General features: G+C 39.6%; 1 protein-coding gene across 2 annotated transcripts in view; it reads left to right on the forward strand.

The window, feature by feature from the left end:
* GK5 (glycerol kinase 5) overlaps window positions 1-17398 on the forward strand; it is a 246835-nt gene that overhangs the window by 85727 nt on the left and 143710 nt on the right. For both annotated transcript variants that reach the window (XM_085633633.1, XM_085633634.1), the window contains 3 exons: window positions 4418-4493; window positions 11276-11369; window positions 15235-15366. In XM_085633633.1, the coding sequence (XP_085489759.1) occupies window positions 4418-4493; window positions 11276-11369; window positions 15235-15366 (302 nt within the window). The remainder of the gene's footprint in view (window positions 1-4417; window positions 4494-11275; window positions 11370-15234; window positions 15367-17398) is intronic.

The following is a 17398-nucleotide window of genomic DNA, read 5'->3' on the forward strand; positions in this document are numbered from 1 at the left end:
ATGGCAATGGATGGGAAGAAATAAACTCAAGCTTAATGCTGACAACGCAGAGGTTCTTACAGTCCATGGTCTAATTAGTCTATGGCTGGCCTCTTACTGCCCACAAGCACATAGTAACTTGCCCTACCCGACAAACTGCGTAAAAACAGCCGCGGCCCGTGCAGGTAAGAGCGCTGGGACCCGTTGGGGGAGGGGGGATTTAGACAGACGATGACGAGGGAAAATGAAATTATTAATTTTCTTGCATCATCTGTCGAAATCCCCCCTCCCCACCGTGCCCCACTGTTCTAACCTGCGTGGGCCGCGACTGCGTAAAGAGGTTTGGAAGTTGTTGGTTATCTGTGAACCCTCAAATCTCTGCTGTAGTCTCTGCCTTTACATACCGCATTCAAATCGTAAGAAAGATTCTCCCCTAACTTTCCTTTGATAGGAACAGCATGGCAGTATTCACATTAATTGAATCTAGACTGAACTATACAAAATCTTTAGACTTGGAGCTACCCCAGTATCTTCTTCCTAGTCTGCAAGGGATTCTGATCACTGCAGCTAGACTAGTGTCTGGGGCAATTTGTTTCGACCACGCTAGATCAAGTTTGAAAAAACAACCGATTCATATTAAAACACTCCACTTGTTTTACAGATTAATTGCAGGGAAAATACCGGCCTGCATAAAAAAAGACTGCGTAATTATCAACCCAAGAGGCTCCTGCGGGCATCTGCTACTACCCAAATGATAGTGCCCAGGTTCAACAAATCTAAAATGTGAGGACACAGGTTCTCTTACATGCTCCCTTAAATTAGGTCATACCGTGCTGGCCAATCTGTGATTGTAAAGTTCACTCCCACCCTTCAGGCACCAATAGAAACATGGCTTTTTAAACAATCTTTTCATTGGACATCATAAATTGCCCATGGGATCTGCTTCATCCTCTTGATGTTTAGGGCCTACAGACGTATTGGTGATAGAATGCTACAGATATCCCTTTTAGCATATTATAAACACTTGCGTTTTAAGGCCTTTCATGGTCATATACATCTGTCAAAGTGTTTATATTCCTTTGCTTTCATTTCTCACAACATTCTTTCTTTCCTTCGTTGCTACCTTCCTTGTTTCTTTGTTTTCTTCAGAGGCTTTTCATCTATTCCTTTCTGTATTCTATCTGATCTTTTCCTTTACCGAGACCACACTTCCTTCCGTTGCACCTTTCTTTCATAATCCCACCATCCTTCAACTTTTTCTATCTTTATCTCTCCCCTCCTTCCTTTATGCCTTTCTATCTTCCTTTATCCCTTGCATTATTTCTCAACTCCTTCCTGCCACTGCTTATTTCGTCTGTTCCCTGTTTTATTTCATCTTTTTTTTTCATCCTTACCTACCTTTCCTTCCTGTGTTGCTCAGACCACTTTCCTTTTCCTCCGTTGTTTTTCTTCCTCGTTCCACAATACCAACCACATAGCAGGACCCATTAACAATGAAGATGACATTGTGAGTCCTTAGGATGTCTTTACTAGTAACCTCTTAATTTAAATTGGGCAAGTAATGGTAGTTACCAGGGCCATCAGAATTATGCATTCACTCAGAGACTTTGGCTGCTGAAAACAGCTTTTCATTTTTTTATACCAAATATATGTGTGTAAGTTTTGTAATAATTATGTAAGTAGTGAGTAAGTAATTCTTTATTGTTTGATTAATAAAAATCTTTACAATGAAAACATTAGTGCCATGTGTAAAACCCAAACCATTGACCATTGTAAGACCAAAATCTATAAATTCGTTAGGATCATTAGCAATTTCGTTGAACCCTGATTATTATGCAAATTAATACAAAAATGTTTCACTGGTCACATACCGTACTGGGACATTGATACCACATATATGCATCCTTGTCACATCTGTTCATTAATCATAAAATATCATAAAATGATAAAACAGCACCATAAAACAATTCGATAAGATGGTGAATATTATGTACCATTGTGCAAAGAAACAATAAAGTGCCTCTAAACTTACATTATGCTTCCATTGTTACATATTTTCACGGTCCCTTCATGTATGCATCTTTATCGCAGTAAACCATTGATCATAATGGGAGTAAGATATGATTATTAGATAATGACAAAAGACAGTTTTACTCGACTGTACACATTGTGTACCACTGTGCAAAAGAACTATAAAGTGCATCACTTCTTACGCATGATTTTAAACACCTATTCTCAATATAATCAGCAATTTGATCGACGCAGAACCATAGTATTTGTTGTTACATTTGAGAACATTTTAAATGGTTTTTCTACTCTCTTCTTTAATCTATGTGGATTTTAATTCTGAATTCATAAGATTATCAGCTAGAACGATAAATTTAGTAAATTGGCAAATCAAATGCATTGATTTTCCAGATACACAAAGGATAGTGGTTTGGCGGCATGTTCTCACTCCATATTCTATAAATGAAGGTTTCAGCAAAGTTCACCATGCTTGAAGTAGGTGAGGGCAGACGCACACTATGTGCAATATAGATTCTTTAAAGAAACTGCAGAGTCTGCAACTGTTTGCTGTCCATTGTTGTATCTATCTAGGGGTGGCGTCCTTTGTCCGATATGTGCCAAGTTTTAACTTAAGAAATAAATCCCTTTTATGAGGTTTTAAATGAGCCTGTAGATAGGGTTGGATCTCAAGTTTCTCAAACATATTAATGATATACCAGGCATTCTTTTTGGCTGCTAAGGCCTCTTTATCCCCCAAAAATGATATAAAATTTGCTGATTACTTTAAATGATACCTGCGTGAGATTTTACTTGCATCCAGTTGACCAAATGATTGAAAATTGAAAGTATGTAAACTCTCTGTTAAATTAGATCTCCAAACCTTTGTATAATCATATTTAGTAAATTCATGCCAGCACAAATTTGGCAAAAGTGCCGGGGTCAGATAAAAACATGGAATAGAAACGTTTTAAAAAGACAGATTGTCTTGCCACATCTTTTCTGGTCAGACCAAACTCTAATCGAATTTCCGCATGGCCAATGCTCTTTGGCACCTTAAAAATGGACTTAAAAACTTTGATATGTAATTTGTCCAAAGGGTTGGAGTCCTTGCCTCGAAAAATTACTTATCCGTAGGCTGAAGAAGTGATTAGCGTTGCCTTCATAACTTTTACTAAGTCTTCATAGCTGGGGCATAAGAGCTTATCATGCAAAGTTCTAAAAGCAAATCTAAGTGAGGTAGTTATAGCCTCTAAATTATTAAAATGACGTTTAAAAGACACTCTGTCGTCAAATGTAACTCCTAGGCACTTATAAATCTTCACTGATTCAATCTCAGTTCCATTTACTTTCTATTTTCGTGAGCTAGATGTAAATCTACCTATCAACATGATTTTAATTTTCTATTTATTCTTTTGTTAATATTAATTATGTAATACCATGAGTCGCTAGTTTGAAGTCCAGACTATGCCTACGAAAGACTTAATACCATAATACCTGTTATTAGCGGAAGGAACCCTTTATACCAACTGTGTGTAACTTGCATAAACACTTTAAAGCAAATTGTATGAGCTACAATTTGTAAATAAAGCTACCATCTAACAGAAGAGAGTCCATCAGCTGCGCCATGTCCCTTGGGGTGTCGGGGTGCTGCCCCACTCGTACATGCCCCCCCTGGCTGTCCTCCGTAGTAAATAGATATATTGATATCATAGTTATATTTACATTACAACCCGCCCGCAAGTCAGCCTTTGACGAGGAGGCTCTGAGGAGTGTGGGGCTGACCTATGATGGACAGACACGTCACAATTCCGAGCGCAGCAAAGTACGCATGTCAGGTTGAACAGCTGCCTTTCACCAGCCAACCCGACATGCGAACTACAGGCTTCTAAGTACTGCACATTGAGTGAGTGGGGGTTGCTGAAACCGCAGCCTCCCAGTCACTTAACGAGTGGCGGGTTTGCCTGCTCACGCCAATCCTGGCGCTGGTCTCATGCTGTGTAACATGAAGAGAGCAGCGTCTGTACTGGCTGCTGCGGGCCGCGGTTGGGAGAGCTTCTAGGAGGAGAAGATCATTCAGGAGCTGCAGACCCAGCAGATCGACCTTGTGGACATGGATATCAAGCAGATCAGTGAGGACGTGGTAAAGGTATGTGCTCATATCGTTACTGTATGTTTGTGTCCAACCTCCACATGTCCGCATCGGCAAGGCTCACATTTGGATTCGGTCATCATGCCGCTGGCGGGACCATAAAAAGCAAGCCATGTGCAGCCCTGCGGCACTTCTGTAGCACTGATAAGCAGGAAGTAGAGAGACCCAGATTACCCCATACCGCACTTCAGTGCAGGTTTATTTCTAAAATACTCCTTTATACATTTGTGTTTTTCACAGCTTTGTGGTTTGCCATACAATCAATTTTATGTTTGTTTTTAGATGCAGGTATTGGAATGAATCAAATTGCGGCAATCGGCATATCAACCCAGAGAGCAACATTCATTACGTGGGATAAGTATGTATTGGATACCATTTTACTTACTAGCATGGATACCGATCTCACATATTATGTTTTTGTTTAAGGAGTAGCTCAAGTAACTTGTGTTGACTTCTAAAAATAGAACAAAGAGAATGGCTTGGGAAGTAGTTTCAGGGTAGATTTGTATTTAGATAAATCTACTCCTTTCTCTTGCTACTCACAGGAAAGGTCTCAGGAATTTGGACTCTTGCCCTGGATCTAGATTATCAACCTTTACAACCATGTGGAGCTGTATGGTGGGAGGAGGTCCTCTTGTTGCAGGATAAGTGTGAACCACTAGGAATATTGATTTGAGCAGCATTATTGGAAGGTGTAAGCCCTGACTACTAAGCCAGCAAGTAGGACAGAATGAATAGGAGTTTGAACATTGTTAGGGTTATTTTGTATTTTGAAACCGTTTAGTTCCCAGATACATATAGGTATGGCCTAGGGAGAGAAAAGACGAGAAATTAAAGGAAGAGTCCTCCACAGAGGACTGGCTGCATGAGTTTCTCAGGACTCTTACCCCTGGCAAAGCAGTCAGTAACAAACTAGCTACAAAATGGAATCTGAAAACAATAATGTGTTTATTCAAGCAAAGGGCAAGAGGCCCATAGTTCAGGGGCATTAACCAAAATGTAGCTAGACTAACCTAGTGATTAGATGCGTTTTTGAAGTCCTGAAGCGCAATCTTATTTATAACCTCGCATTACCTGATCAAGGTAATAACTGAACATTGTATTTTAAATCCTCCATTATTTCCTTGATACCCAACAGGAAGAAGTGGTGTCAGGTAGTTGCCTAAGATGTAGGGTGACCACCAGGGCCGAACTGAGACCCAAAGCAGCCCGGCAAATTTTGTCAGACCAGCCCCCATATGGTGCATAGCGAGGGATCCTGACCACCACAAGGGGGTTTTCGGGGGTTCTTACCCAAAGAAAATTTGGGAACAAATTACAGCAATGGTGGATTCTGCAACACTTTTTCCAAAATATGTTCAACATTATTAGCTTTTAAAACATAGTAAACAATTACTTCACGTTTCACTAGGGTACAACAATCTTTTTTGGGGCTCTTCAATGATTCCCTGAATATCAGCCTCCAACAGTGCCTCTCATCTATCCATAGCCCCTCTCTCACATGTATTTCATTTGTTTTATAGCTCCTCTCATACCAGAGCACTTTACATCACACAAACACATACAGAGACAATGAATCATGTGAGTGTAAATCAGTGTATAGAAAATGTTTCATAACACAAAGGGGACTACAAGGTGTAGGATTCACATGTCATTCTAGAGTGCTTAGTTGTTGAGACACAAACTCAGTATTCGGAACATAACACAGTGGTTAGGGTTGGCTTTACTAATAAGAATGTATTTTTCTTCAAACCCTTTTTATCAGCATTATGATAATAAAAGACCGGGAATAAACTTAACTTTCTAACTTGTACCATGCGGTTTGCATGCAGCTGTTTGGTTGCACTTCATAGCTCACTGTGCTAGATTACGGTTGTACCTTTTGAACTGCACAAAAACAAAGAGGTCTCCGTGACAACAGCAGTAACCCACTGAGCTTTGCAAACATGATGCTGTTATGTGAGCTGCATGGTACATGTTCTGTGCAGCAGGCATATTAACCCTCTGCACCTTCTTAGATGAGTCAAAACTGCCAATAGACAAAACTCCCATCTCTCTCCAGCAGGTACATTAATCGTTAGAGAAATGTTTCACTTTTATTGTTGTCTGAAAACTTCTAAATATTCAAAGGACTCTGAAGTGGGTGCTTTTAAAACTGCTGTACTGCTACAAAACCACGCCCATCCTCCTGGGGAAACGAGCAATGCATGGCCAGTCCTGCCTTTGTGACCACCTCCCTCCAGGTCATTATGGACACTGTTTACAGTCCTGGACATTCCTGCGATCGCCTAATACATTCTTAGTGTAGTAGTCTTGTTTTACATTCATTGACTAATTATACTAACACACCTGAAATCAGTGATTTTGTAGATGGAACGTTCAGTACTAGAGACTTAATGACCTCGAGTGAGCAGGTCACCCTACTAACATGTTAACAAAAGGCACCCTCGCAAGCATTAAGAGGCCAAGTGGAAACGGCCTCATGTGTGCACAAGAACAAGAGTCTCAAAATAAAGAAAGATACATTAGTTTCTGTTCTAACACAATAAATTGACCATTTGATCCTAAACTGTTGTGAATGAGAGGGCAGATTATGAGGGCTGAGTGTCTGACACTGAATGCGGCTGTACCTCTGGGCATTAAGCATGAGTAGAGTTGGGACATATGCAACCAAAGTGTGAGAAGGGAGTACGGCGGTGGCCTTCACTGCACATGTATAAGTCCCATATACTATTTATTATAGAATATATTGACCTAAAGCATTTTGCTATTTTGGAACTCAGGTTTCTAAATTTCAAAGCAGCCATTAGATCCCAGTTCCTCTCATGAGGTTTCCGTTCGCCTACCAGGCACACATAGCAGATGATGGCCGCTGGAATTGCCTTTTTTATAAACACTTATTGCAAAGTCACTTTTTTGGGGCTTTTGTATTGCGAGATGTCACTAGAGGCAATGTTGAGGTGGTAAAGCATAAGCAACAACAGAGGAATATTGCAAGTCTCTTGCTATTTCTCTAATCTCTCCCTTTCTCTATCTCAATCTCTCTTCTTCGCACTCCATCTGCCTCCTATACCTGTGCTGTCACCCCTGCTACAGAGTAGATTTACACTGACTCAAAGAGCCCGGTACTGTTATCCAGCACAAAGAAAATCCAAGTAGAGTCAAGTTATCCAGTGACACTGCACTGTGGGCTGAACTACAGGCGATAGAGCCCTCTGATGTGGGGATCAAGAAACATGGCGAGAGAACTGCAGACAAGAAGCTGTTCAAGGAAATACACTACATGCCCGTTGTAAACTACTGACACATTGAATGCTGACAAGATCTACGCTTACTCTGTACTTTACCAGGATAGGATTCAAGGAAATCAGGGGCCGAATATCAGTCTTGGCAGAGACTGCACTTTGCACTCATCTCATAACCTGCTGTAATTACCTTTTCAATGGCTTAGCAACCCCAGTGCTGTCTTCCAAAACAATGTTAGTCCAGTATGGCTACGATAGTGGAACAAACATTGGCAAAACCAATTGATCTTGACGCTAACTTGCTGAGCTATTGGCCTTGTCAATCTTTTTCTGGTAACTGCACATGTGAGCGTATGTGAAAACATAGGCGGACGTATGGCTGGCAGTTTAGCAATTGGTTTGCTATTAAAGAAAACGCATTTCATGGTCGCCACCGATGTGCATGCATGCTCTGTAATGCTTGTGCATGTGTGTTGTGACACATGCGTAATGATATGTGCATCCACATGGTTTGTGTGACTCAGGTGGCCATTTTCAAATTTACCATTGGAACATGGCTGACGGCTGATTGTAGACTGAAATGGAAAACAAGTAAATCGAGAGGCACACCAACACTTCGCAGCTCCATGGCCCTTGTAAATAAATATGTAAGTAAATCAACTATGAGAATGGGACCTTTAAAGGGTAGAGGGAGAATGAAAAGTGAGCAGGGATAATAAGTAAAAAAGAAATCACAGGGCGTGGAGTGGAAAAAGCAGAGGGAGAGAGTAGGGTAACACGTGCATTTCAATGGAGTACTGCATTTTAAATAAATACTCCCCTCAGGTATGCAGCGGAAGGATACAACCCATTCAGTCACAACGCTGTGAGACCGAAATGCTCCTGTGCAAGACAAATACAAGAATAAGGAGAAAGGGTATTGAATAGAGAGGAAACCTCTGTGATAGACAACAAAACCATCAGTACTGAGCAAGGAACTGACCCACAACCCGTTCAGTGTGATATATTGGAAACAGTTGCTCTGCCTACAGAAAGCTTAACCTGTCCGTACCCAAGGCCTACAAATGGCTACCACCCAGCAAGTGCCTATAGTTTTCAGATACTCAGCAATGGTTACCTCTGCCTTTCAGATGAAAATGGATGGATGTGAGGAACTACTCTCTAGGGTAGCAATTCTTATATGCATGGAAGCCATGTATACAAACAATGTTGGTGGGGCCGAGGTCATATGAAAAGCTCCACCCCCAAATGATGTGTGCACCAGCTGGGCTACATTAGCTCCTGCACTGCACGCCACAAGAGAGTGAGCCAGGAAGGGCCCACCTTGGAAACCCTACACCAACTAGCACATGCTTGGATTCCGTTGCACATGACTGACTTATAGATGTTTTCATGCATTTAAAGATTGTGTAAACCTCATGAAATGCCATAGGAGTGTTTTTATTGCACACGGGGATGGCAACATCTTTGTTGTTTTGTGTCAAAAACCTCTATAGGTTTTTGACGAAATGAGCAAAAACCAGTTAATTGCAGTAAAATGTTGTGGGGACCATGTCTTAGTATTGAGGTGCACTTTTCTTTTAGGTAGGAACATTCTAATGTTAAGGAGTTTTCTACATTGCACTGACATGTTTTATAAGCAAAACCGAAGATGTGTGCCATGTGATATATTGCTTTGCTCCCCAAGTATGTTCTTGGGATTCTAAACGCCTAAATATAGAAACCTAAAAAAAAAAAAATGTGATGGTGATCTGCTGTAGGGTGGAGTGATAAAGTGCTTCATAAATCATACCGTCACTCGTGTCTTTATGGAGTAGCATGACGCCCACGGTAGACCCCTAGTGTAATAGCATGCTACAGCTTACAGATGGGTGAGGTAAAGGGGTCCTGGAAAGGCAAAACTAATTAACATGATATTGCACGTGCCACGGATGCATGCATTTGATGTCCGTCCGTCTGTCTGTTCTGTCTGCCTACCTATCTTTCTCTCTGACAATCTCTCTAATGTTTCACTATCACATTTATGTATTCTTTGCCTGTTTGTTTTCCGCTCACTCACCCTAATTTTCACCCATTTACTGCCTTCTCTACTCTCTCTATTTCGATGCCCTATCTGTTATATCTCGTAATTTGTTTATCCCGCCAGCCCTTTCTTTCCCATTGATGACCTTGGACTTCATCGTATTCATCTTCTTTTTATTACGCTCCCCCTTTCTGATCTCCAAAGCGTTAGTCCACTCTAAGACCTCCTCACACTAACCTCTTGTATAACATTTTCACTCCCCTCTCTTGGTCATCATTTTACTCTACCATTCTGTTCTTCTAACATCTTACCCTCTTTTCTCTCCTTCTTCCATTCTTCAGTTTCTACCTTTGTCTCTCTTTTACTCCTCGCCGTTGTCCTTCCTATATATTTCCTGGTCACCCACCTTCCTGTCCCAGGACAGAAAATGATCCAAAGTTGTAAGAGCTGCATCCTTCATCCTCTTTCTTTCTCCCTCCCTTGCATCCTTCGTCCCTCCATTTCTTTCTCACTCCTTCCTTCCTTCCTCTCTTCTCCTTTCTTTTTTCTGCCTCTCTTCCTTCTTCCTTTCACATAGCAGTCTCAGTCATGTCTGAGCAATAGCCGGTTCATGTTGGCCCATGTTTGTAATGGAAAGTCAAAACTGAACGTCACTTCTATGTTTTTGTCTAGATAGAGCTTTGACAGTTTTGCTTCCAGCTCAGAAAGGACAGATCTTGTTCTCATAGAGTCCATCTCAGGATCACTGTAGAATCTAGCAGTAGATTTAATCCGATGATTCCTAGTTTGAACAAGTAGTCTCACTAGATAGTTCATCATGATCCGGTGATGCACAATCTCAACATTGGGCGATTGTATGATGGAAAGTTACATCTAGAGTTTGCCCTATGATAGATCGTTTCACAGGGGAGCCCATCCTACGAACAATGATCTAACAAAGGATATCGTCTTTTAATGGTGTAGCTTGCCTTGGGATGGCTTGTCTCATCAGAGAGATCATCCTAGTATGGAAGTTTAACCAGAAAGATCATGTTAGTATGGGCCATTTACAACTAGATTCCACCTCGTGGTAACCAATTTAATTTCTGATTGTGGTTGCTGTTACCAGTGAGCCATATGATGATAGTTGCATCACCAGAGCACCTTTCAGATGATGGTTTGCGCATCAAAAGATTATATGTAATGATGGCTATTGTCATCTGAGATCCCAGCTATACTGACCTGTTGATCTCACCAGAGACCCACGTAATGATAGCTAGTACAAGTAAAAAATAAATTTTATGATGGTCATTTTTACCAGAAAGTCATTCTTGTAATAGGTAATGTGACCTCAGAATTAATCTCATGAGGTTTATGACTGCTAGTCCACTGATAAGGATCACGCAATGTGTATGGCTAGTCTCAGCAGAGCTTATCCTTGTATGATAGTCTAACCTGAAAGAATCTCCTAGTAAGGATGGTCTCACCAGAGAGTCCACATCGTGATTGCGATTCACCAGAGTGCATCCTAAGACGCTTAAAGCACTAGAGAGACCATCAGATGATGCATGGCATAAGCAGGTAGGCCATCTCACAATGAACTCCAGCACCAGAGAGCCAATCATTGCATAACTAGAGAGGCTATCTCATGATGACTTGTCTCCCACACTCTGCAGTGCTAAAGAAGAGTTACTTTCCTGTGGTCTCCATTCTCCTTCCACTTGGTTGTGCTGTTGTTGCCCTCACTACAAATCAGGCAAACACATTTCAGAGTATAAATTAATATCATAAATGGATGGGACTGTTGCTTTCAAATGTTAAAGTGCTTTCTCCTTTTCTGTAAACTGGTTGTGTGCAAATGAAACCGATTTTACTTTAAATGTTATTTCCTAGGACAAATGGCCTTCCTTTTCATAACTTCATAAGCTGGCAGGACCTGAGAGCAGCTGAACTTGTGAAATCCTGGAATGAGTCTATTTCAATGAAGGTAATTCTTCCTCACAGGTTAACATGAGTGATATCACTTCTTAAATGCTGAATAAGGTATATATTTTTGTGAATGACCGAAAAGGACTTGTGACTTAGCGAACTCAGCATAACAGTTTTTGTACATACGGTCCCCGAGCCGCTAACTTATCTGCATTAGACCATATTTTTATAATCTGACTTTTTGTCTCAGTCTTTTGCCCTAACAAAACAAGTTTTAGTACCTGAATGGAATGAAATACCTAAAGTCCAGATTACAAATTCATTTTTGTATACAAATTAAGGTAACATTAGCTACAAGCATGTAAAAAAATATTAAATAGTTTGTCACCTAGTTGTAGGCAAATATGCCCTACATCAAGCAAGATGATTTCGATTAATTTTCTTCATACAACCTCTGTGAATATGCAAAGGCCCAGATTACTAATCCCCCTTATCGATGGTCGATTTTTAGCGCAACTGGTAAAATCCTGTCTTCTGAGGTGCAGAATTTACAGGGGTTGAGAAATACCACCTATTTTGATTTCCTTCTCCAAAATGGGAAACAAAATGCATGCTTTGGGAATTTCCTAACCAAATTCTGCAGGTTCTGGTAATTAGCGAGAATGTCCCACCGATACATTTCTTCAGGTTTGATCTGGTGTAAATTACTGGGGTGCAATTGTTAGGAAGGGCCACCATACATATTAGAATTGTACATGGCACTTATAAAAAGCCTTGTAGTCTCTTCAGATCTTTGGTGACTAGACATATCAATCAACGCCATGTCTTGTAGCCTCCACTGTTACATACGACACACGTGTAGTTCTTTTTGTTGGCTCTTACATACCTGTGCAATGGCTCTTAAGTACAAGCCACTTTGCTGTCTGAGTTAAGAAGGACAACAATGGGAGACAAATTGAAAAGGGACTTTTTGCTGACCTTGTGCGAAAAACAATTGGAATTGTATATCAAGCATTTTTTGCTGTAGCTGTAGATAAATGTGTTGTAAATGGACTCCATATTGCAATTCTTTTATTATACAATGCTACCCACTAAACGTCTTTCAAAGTGTTTGTGCATATGTTATATAACTGTAATCTGATTAATCAGTTTTAGATTCAGATGTAGAAACTCAGTAACACTTACTGAACTCGGAGGCTCCATTGTCATTTAAAAAATAATTCTAGGGAGTTTGGTTTCAGAATGAAACAGATTACAAAGAAGGTGTAAATTGGTTGACATGATTTTATATGTAGAGTTTCTGCAGATTACACCGAATTGGAAATGCTTTAAAGTTGGTGCAACTGCATTGTGGCTGTAACTGTGGGATGACTACAGCTAATCTCCTTACTCCAGCATTGTATAATAAAAGAATTGCAATATGGAGTCCATTTACCTACAGCTACAGCTACAGCAAAACATGCTTGGTATACAATTCCATTTGTAATGGAGGAACAGTTTAAGCTTCCAGAACTTTGTTCTGTATTTCTTTTTACAAAACAAATTACATCATTTTAAATGCTCAACGTTGTTTTGAATTCTTAATTGTATGTCGCCTTACCTGTAAAAGAAATTTATTTACTGCACTAGCATCTGTATGAATTGTTTGAATTCATAAGCACCTTTTTTATTCTTTTCTTTTTTTTCTTTTTTCTCTCACATCACTTGTTTCGTTTATTTCCTCCCTTTCCATTATAAAACATCTGACTATAAAAGTTAAGGCTTTAACACTTATCAAGGATAGTTCAGTGTTACTTATTCATTTTACTTGTAATTTTTGTTATATATTTAAATGGGTACTGGTTCTCATATATCGTTTTATAGTTAATACATTGAAAATTATATATAATACCTAAATATGGTATTCATATTTAAGTCAAATGAGCTTACAAAAAGGTATTTTTGGAGTGGGAAATTCAGGGGAAACTTTGAGACTCCTTGCAAACCTTGGGACTCTACAGTGACCTCAAAGTGCCAGTGATGTGAAAGTAATATGTGTTCTGAGGCCCCAGGAGTTTTGAGGCCTTGATGAAGTCTGTCCAGATATCGAAGGAGGTTGGGGCGCCTGAGAAAGCATGAAGCTGTCATGTTGGCTACTAGAAAAGGCCAGGGATAATGGAGGCCCTCTCAATGAAAGAGGAGGCTGCAGAATGTTTTAGGAGTGTTAAAAAACAAGTATAACTGCCCGGTCTCCAAAATTAGGACTGTATGTACAGACAATTTCATGGCGGCTGGTGAACTTGGAAAGTAATCGAATCTAAGTAGGCACCCTGAATTTCACCCAGCGAGGTCCCTTCCCCGTTGGCTAGTTGGGGCAATCCACCCCATGTAAAATATATTGAAAAAACAATGAGCAAAATTTGCATTTTACAGCACATAAAAAACAAAAATGGACAAGAAGCTAAAAATGTCCTTGAAGTGACTTACTGTGCAGCATATTTCTTAAGATATAGAAATGTATTTTCATTTAATATTACATATATTTTCGTCTTCTAAATATAGTTCAATGGTGACTATGAATTACATTTCCACTCCTGTTCCTACTCGCCCCGCTGATTTTGGGTAACCACAAGGAGTTACAAATGGAAAGAGAAGGCTGGGAGACAAATAGAAACTCAGTTAAAATATACCTCTATATTACAAAACAGGCCTATCTTTTTATGTGTGGGTTTCTCCAGCCAGAAAGAGGAGTCGCCAAGTCATAACGTTAATAATAAATCACAATTTTGGCATACCAAAAAAGAATAAACTTACACAAATGTGTAATTTTCCCGTTGTGAATCAGGCCCTTAGTAATGTGTGCTCCATTTTGTTGTGTTAATTACTTTACAATCTTTCTTTTGCCTTTTCTTTCTTTAATCTCGTTCCGATTTGGTTCAGTTTTTTGTCTCTTATTTTGCTTCTTTAACTCTAACTTTTTTGTTGTCTATTCTAGTCTTTCGTTTTCCATACTTATGTATTCTTTCTTATCTTTCTTTCTCTTTTCTTACATTATTTTCTATTTTACTTTATAGCTGCCTCACTTTATTAGTTTCTCCGGGTATCATCCCTTGTTTCCTGCAGTATCCTTTTTTCTCCTACTCACTTTTTGTTTTTTTGTCCTTCATATTTAAATTTTTTCTTTTCTTCTTCAGTTCTTATTTTTTCGTTTCTCTGTGCTATTGGGTTTTTCCTTTAGTTTCCCTTTCTTTATTACACTGTTCCTTGTTCTTCTTCCTCTTTACTCCCCCTTTATTTTCCAAACTTTCCCATTAATTGGTTTCCCATTTTCACATTGTCCTTTTTTACTTTGTCTTTATTTCTTTCCTTGGCATATTTTTCTATCTTACTCCATTTGCTAAAATGTTTTGCTTGTTTATATATTCTGTCAACCTTCCTTGTAGCATTCTACCTTATTTCCTGTTTCCAGTGCATTCATTTTGATTTAAGCTTCTGTTGTGTGCTCGTTATCGGGCTTAACCCCAGATATCCTGGCACAATGTGTTTAAGTGAATGGTCAAAAAGAGGCAAATTCTAAAAGCTGTAAACAAACAGATGGCACAGAGAGCCATGATGAACTTTGTGCCCCCCTCTCCTCAACATTTGTTTTTTCCCCCGAAACCGAACCACAAAACCTATTTTTTTTTTTGTCTTACAACTGATTTAGGTGTTGTTATACCTGCATTGTTATGATTGACTTGGTAGTAGTTCGTCTTCAACTCCTACTTTTCACAACTTGCTGCTTGCTTCTTCTGTTTTTAATGCAGTGCAGGTGTCTTAGACTATATCGATGATGAATTGTTAACCAGAATCAAAATATTCTGGGCATGATAACTATTTGCAATAATTGTCTTTCATTTTAGTTAGCTTGATCTCCTTTTTTTTTTTTTTGCATTTCGAAACAGGTAATCCATGGTTCCAGCAAAATGCTTCATTTTTTTACCCGAAGAAATAGATTTCTAGCTGCGAGTTTGCTAAACTTTACGACGCAGCATGTTTCCCTGAGGCTGGTGTGGGTGCTACAAAACATTCCGGAGGTAAGAAAGCACAGCTAAAAGCATTTATGTATGTGGTTCTCTTAAACAGAGTTATTTCACCCTTAACCAGCAATGGCCCAATCCAACTCAGTTTATCTGTTTGGGGTTGCCTTCCATTTGTATATAGACTGTAAAAGGAAAACGCAGTTATTAACCCTGCCTGCCTGGTCTGAGTTATGCGAACAAACAAATAGAATGTAAAAATAATTAGTAACAATTATTTTTATTCAGATAACTGGGTACTCTGTTAGTCAAGCTCGTGTACAAAACACAACTCTGCTTAAGGCAACAACATTGCCAAATCAAATATATATGGATCTACATATAGATTGGGCCACTATGAAGCAAGAAAAAGCAAATTATGCGGCATAACGCAGCACACTTTTTGTGAGTATTACTTCATCATTTTATAATTTTTTTACAAATAGTATTACCATCTGGACAAAGATTTCTCCTCATTAGGACCAGTTTAACAACCAAATATAGAAATAAGCAACTGAAAGATGACCACAAAGGACCTTACTTTGCGGCGGCACTTCTTGCCACGTTTTTAGTAACGTTTGATCTTTTCAAGCTAGAAACTAATTTTATTTTGTTAAAATCTGGGCGTGCACATGGGGCCAGGGGAGACATCTGGAGGCGCTCAAACCCATAAACGTCATGGAACTCAAGACGGTCTTACTTACTCATGAGGGCATTTCACATGCATATCGGGGGATCATGATATTGATTCATACAGACAACACAACAACAATGTTTTGTGTGTGGTGAAGTCTTATGCTGTGTCAAGACTAGCACAATTATTTTGGAAATGGTCAGTATAGAATATAGGGGCATACTGTTAACAGCCATACATCTGCCAACTGTCCAAAACTAAGAGGCAGACCCACTAAGCAGGCTACAAAACTCATCACACAAATGGGAACTCATACAAGACACAATCCAAGATATTTTCAAACAATTGGGTACACTACTCATAGACTTGTTTGCCACACCTACAAATGCCCAAACTACACTTCCAGGTATCCACACCCTTAATCTCTAGGGGATGCCCTATCAATAGCTTGATGAATGACCTTTGCATATCTTTTCCACCTATACATTTAATACTTCTGGTCATAAACAAGTACAATTAGACAACCAATCACAAGATGTTTAGGACACGCCATCCAAACATGCTATATGGCAGAAGGGGTACCCAAGGAGAGACACCAAGGGCGCTCTTCACTAGGAAGAAGGGGGCACACTAACCTTTATAACCAAAGCATCCATAAATGATATTTGTATGACTGAGATGTGGTCATTAGTCCACACATTCACAGAACACTATTATGAATATATCCAGGTGAACAAGGAAGCACAAGTAGGACAGATTGTCTTAAGACCCCTGTTCGCAAGCACACACTTACTTCAACCCTACCTTGCATATGGGGAATACAATTATTGAACGAAAAGTCTTCAAGTTGCAAAACTACACCGACAGGTAAGTAACCATTTTATTTCTTGCTAACGAAATGCATGGGCTTTGCCAAAGATCAGCCGTTAACTCTTAGTATAGTATTCTCTATTGGCTAGAGAGACCTTATTGCATTTTGTGGGGCAGAACAACGCAGGGCGTGATTAAGTAGGCATTGGCAAAATGCATAAAATTCGTAATATATTTACCGTATCATCATTTTAAGCAGTGATGCATCCCTAGTTAAAACATAAAAAATGGAAGTAAACATAAGAATACTCTGAGCCAGTGTCCTTTGGAAAGAACACGTGTTGTACAAGACAGAATTATGGAACACACTCTTCATTCTTGATCCCCGGTTGCATGAAAGATCTTTCTAGTGCATGAAACTTTCCCCTGTGTTGCCAGGAGGCGTGGCCAGCTGCAGCGCTTAGGCCTACGCCCTCCTTCAAAGTCTCATTTACTTCATGTTAGATATTTTCGTGTATGTTCATTTCTGGCTTGTCACTGTCAAATTACTTAATCATTAAACTGACAGATTTGTTTCTGCATGCATTGATTGGGGGAGCAATCACA

The sequence above is a fragment of the Triturus cristatus genome, chromosome 11, assembly GCF_964204655.1.
Source record: "Triturus cristatus chromosome 11, aTriCri1.1, whole genome shotgun sequence".
Lineage (NCBI taxonomy): Eukaryota > Metazoa > Chordata > Amphibia > Caudata > Salamandridae > Triturus > Triturus cristatus.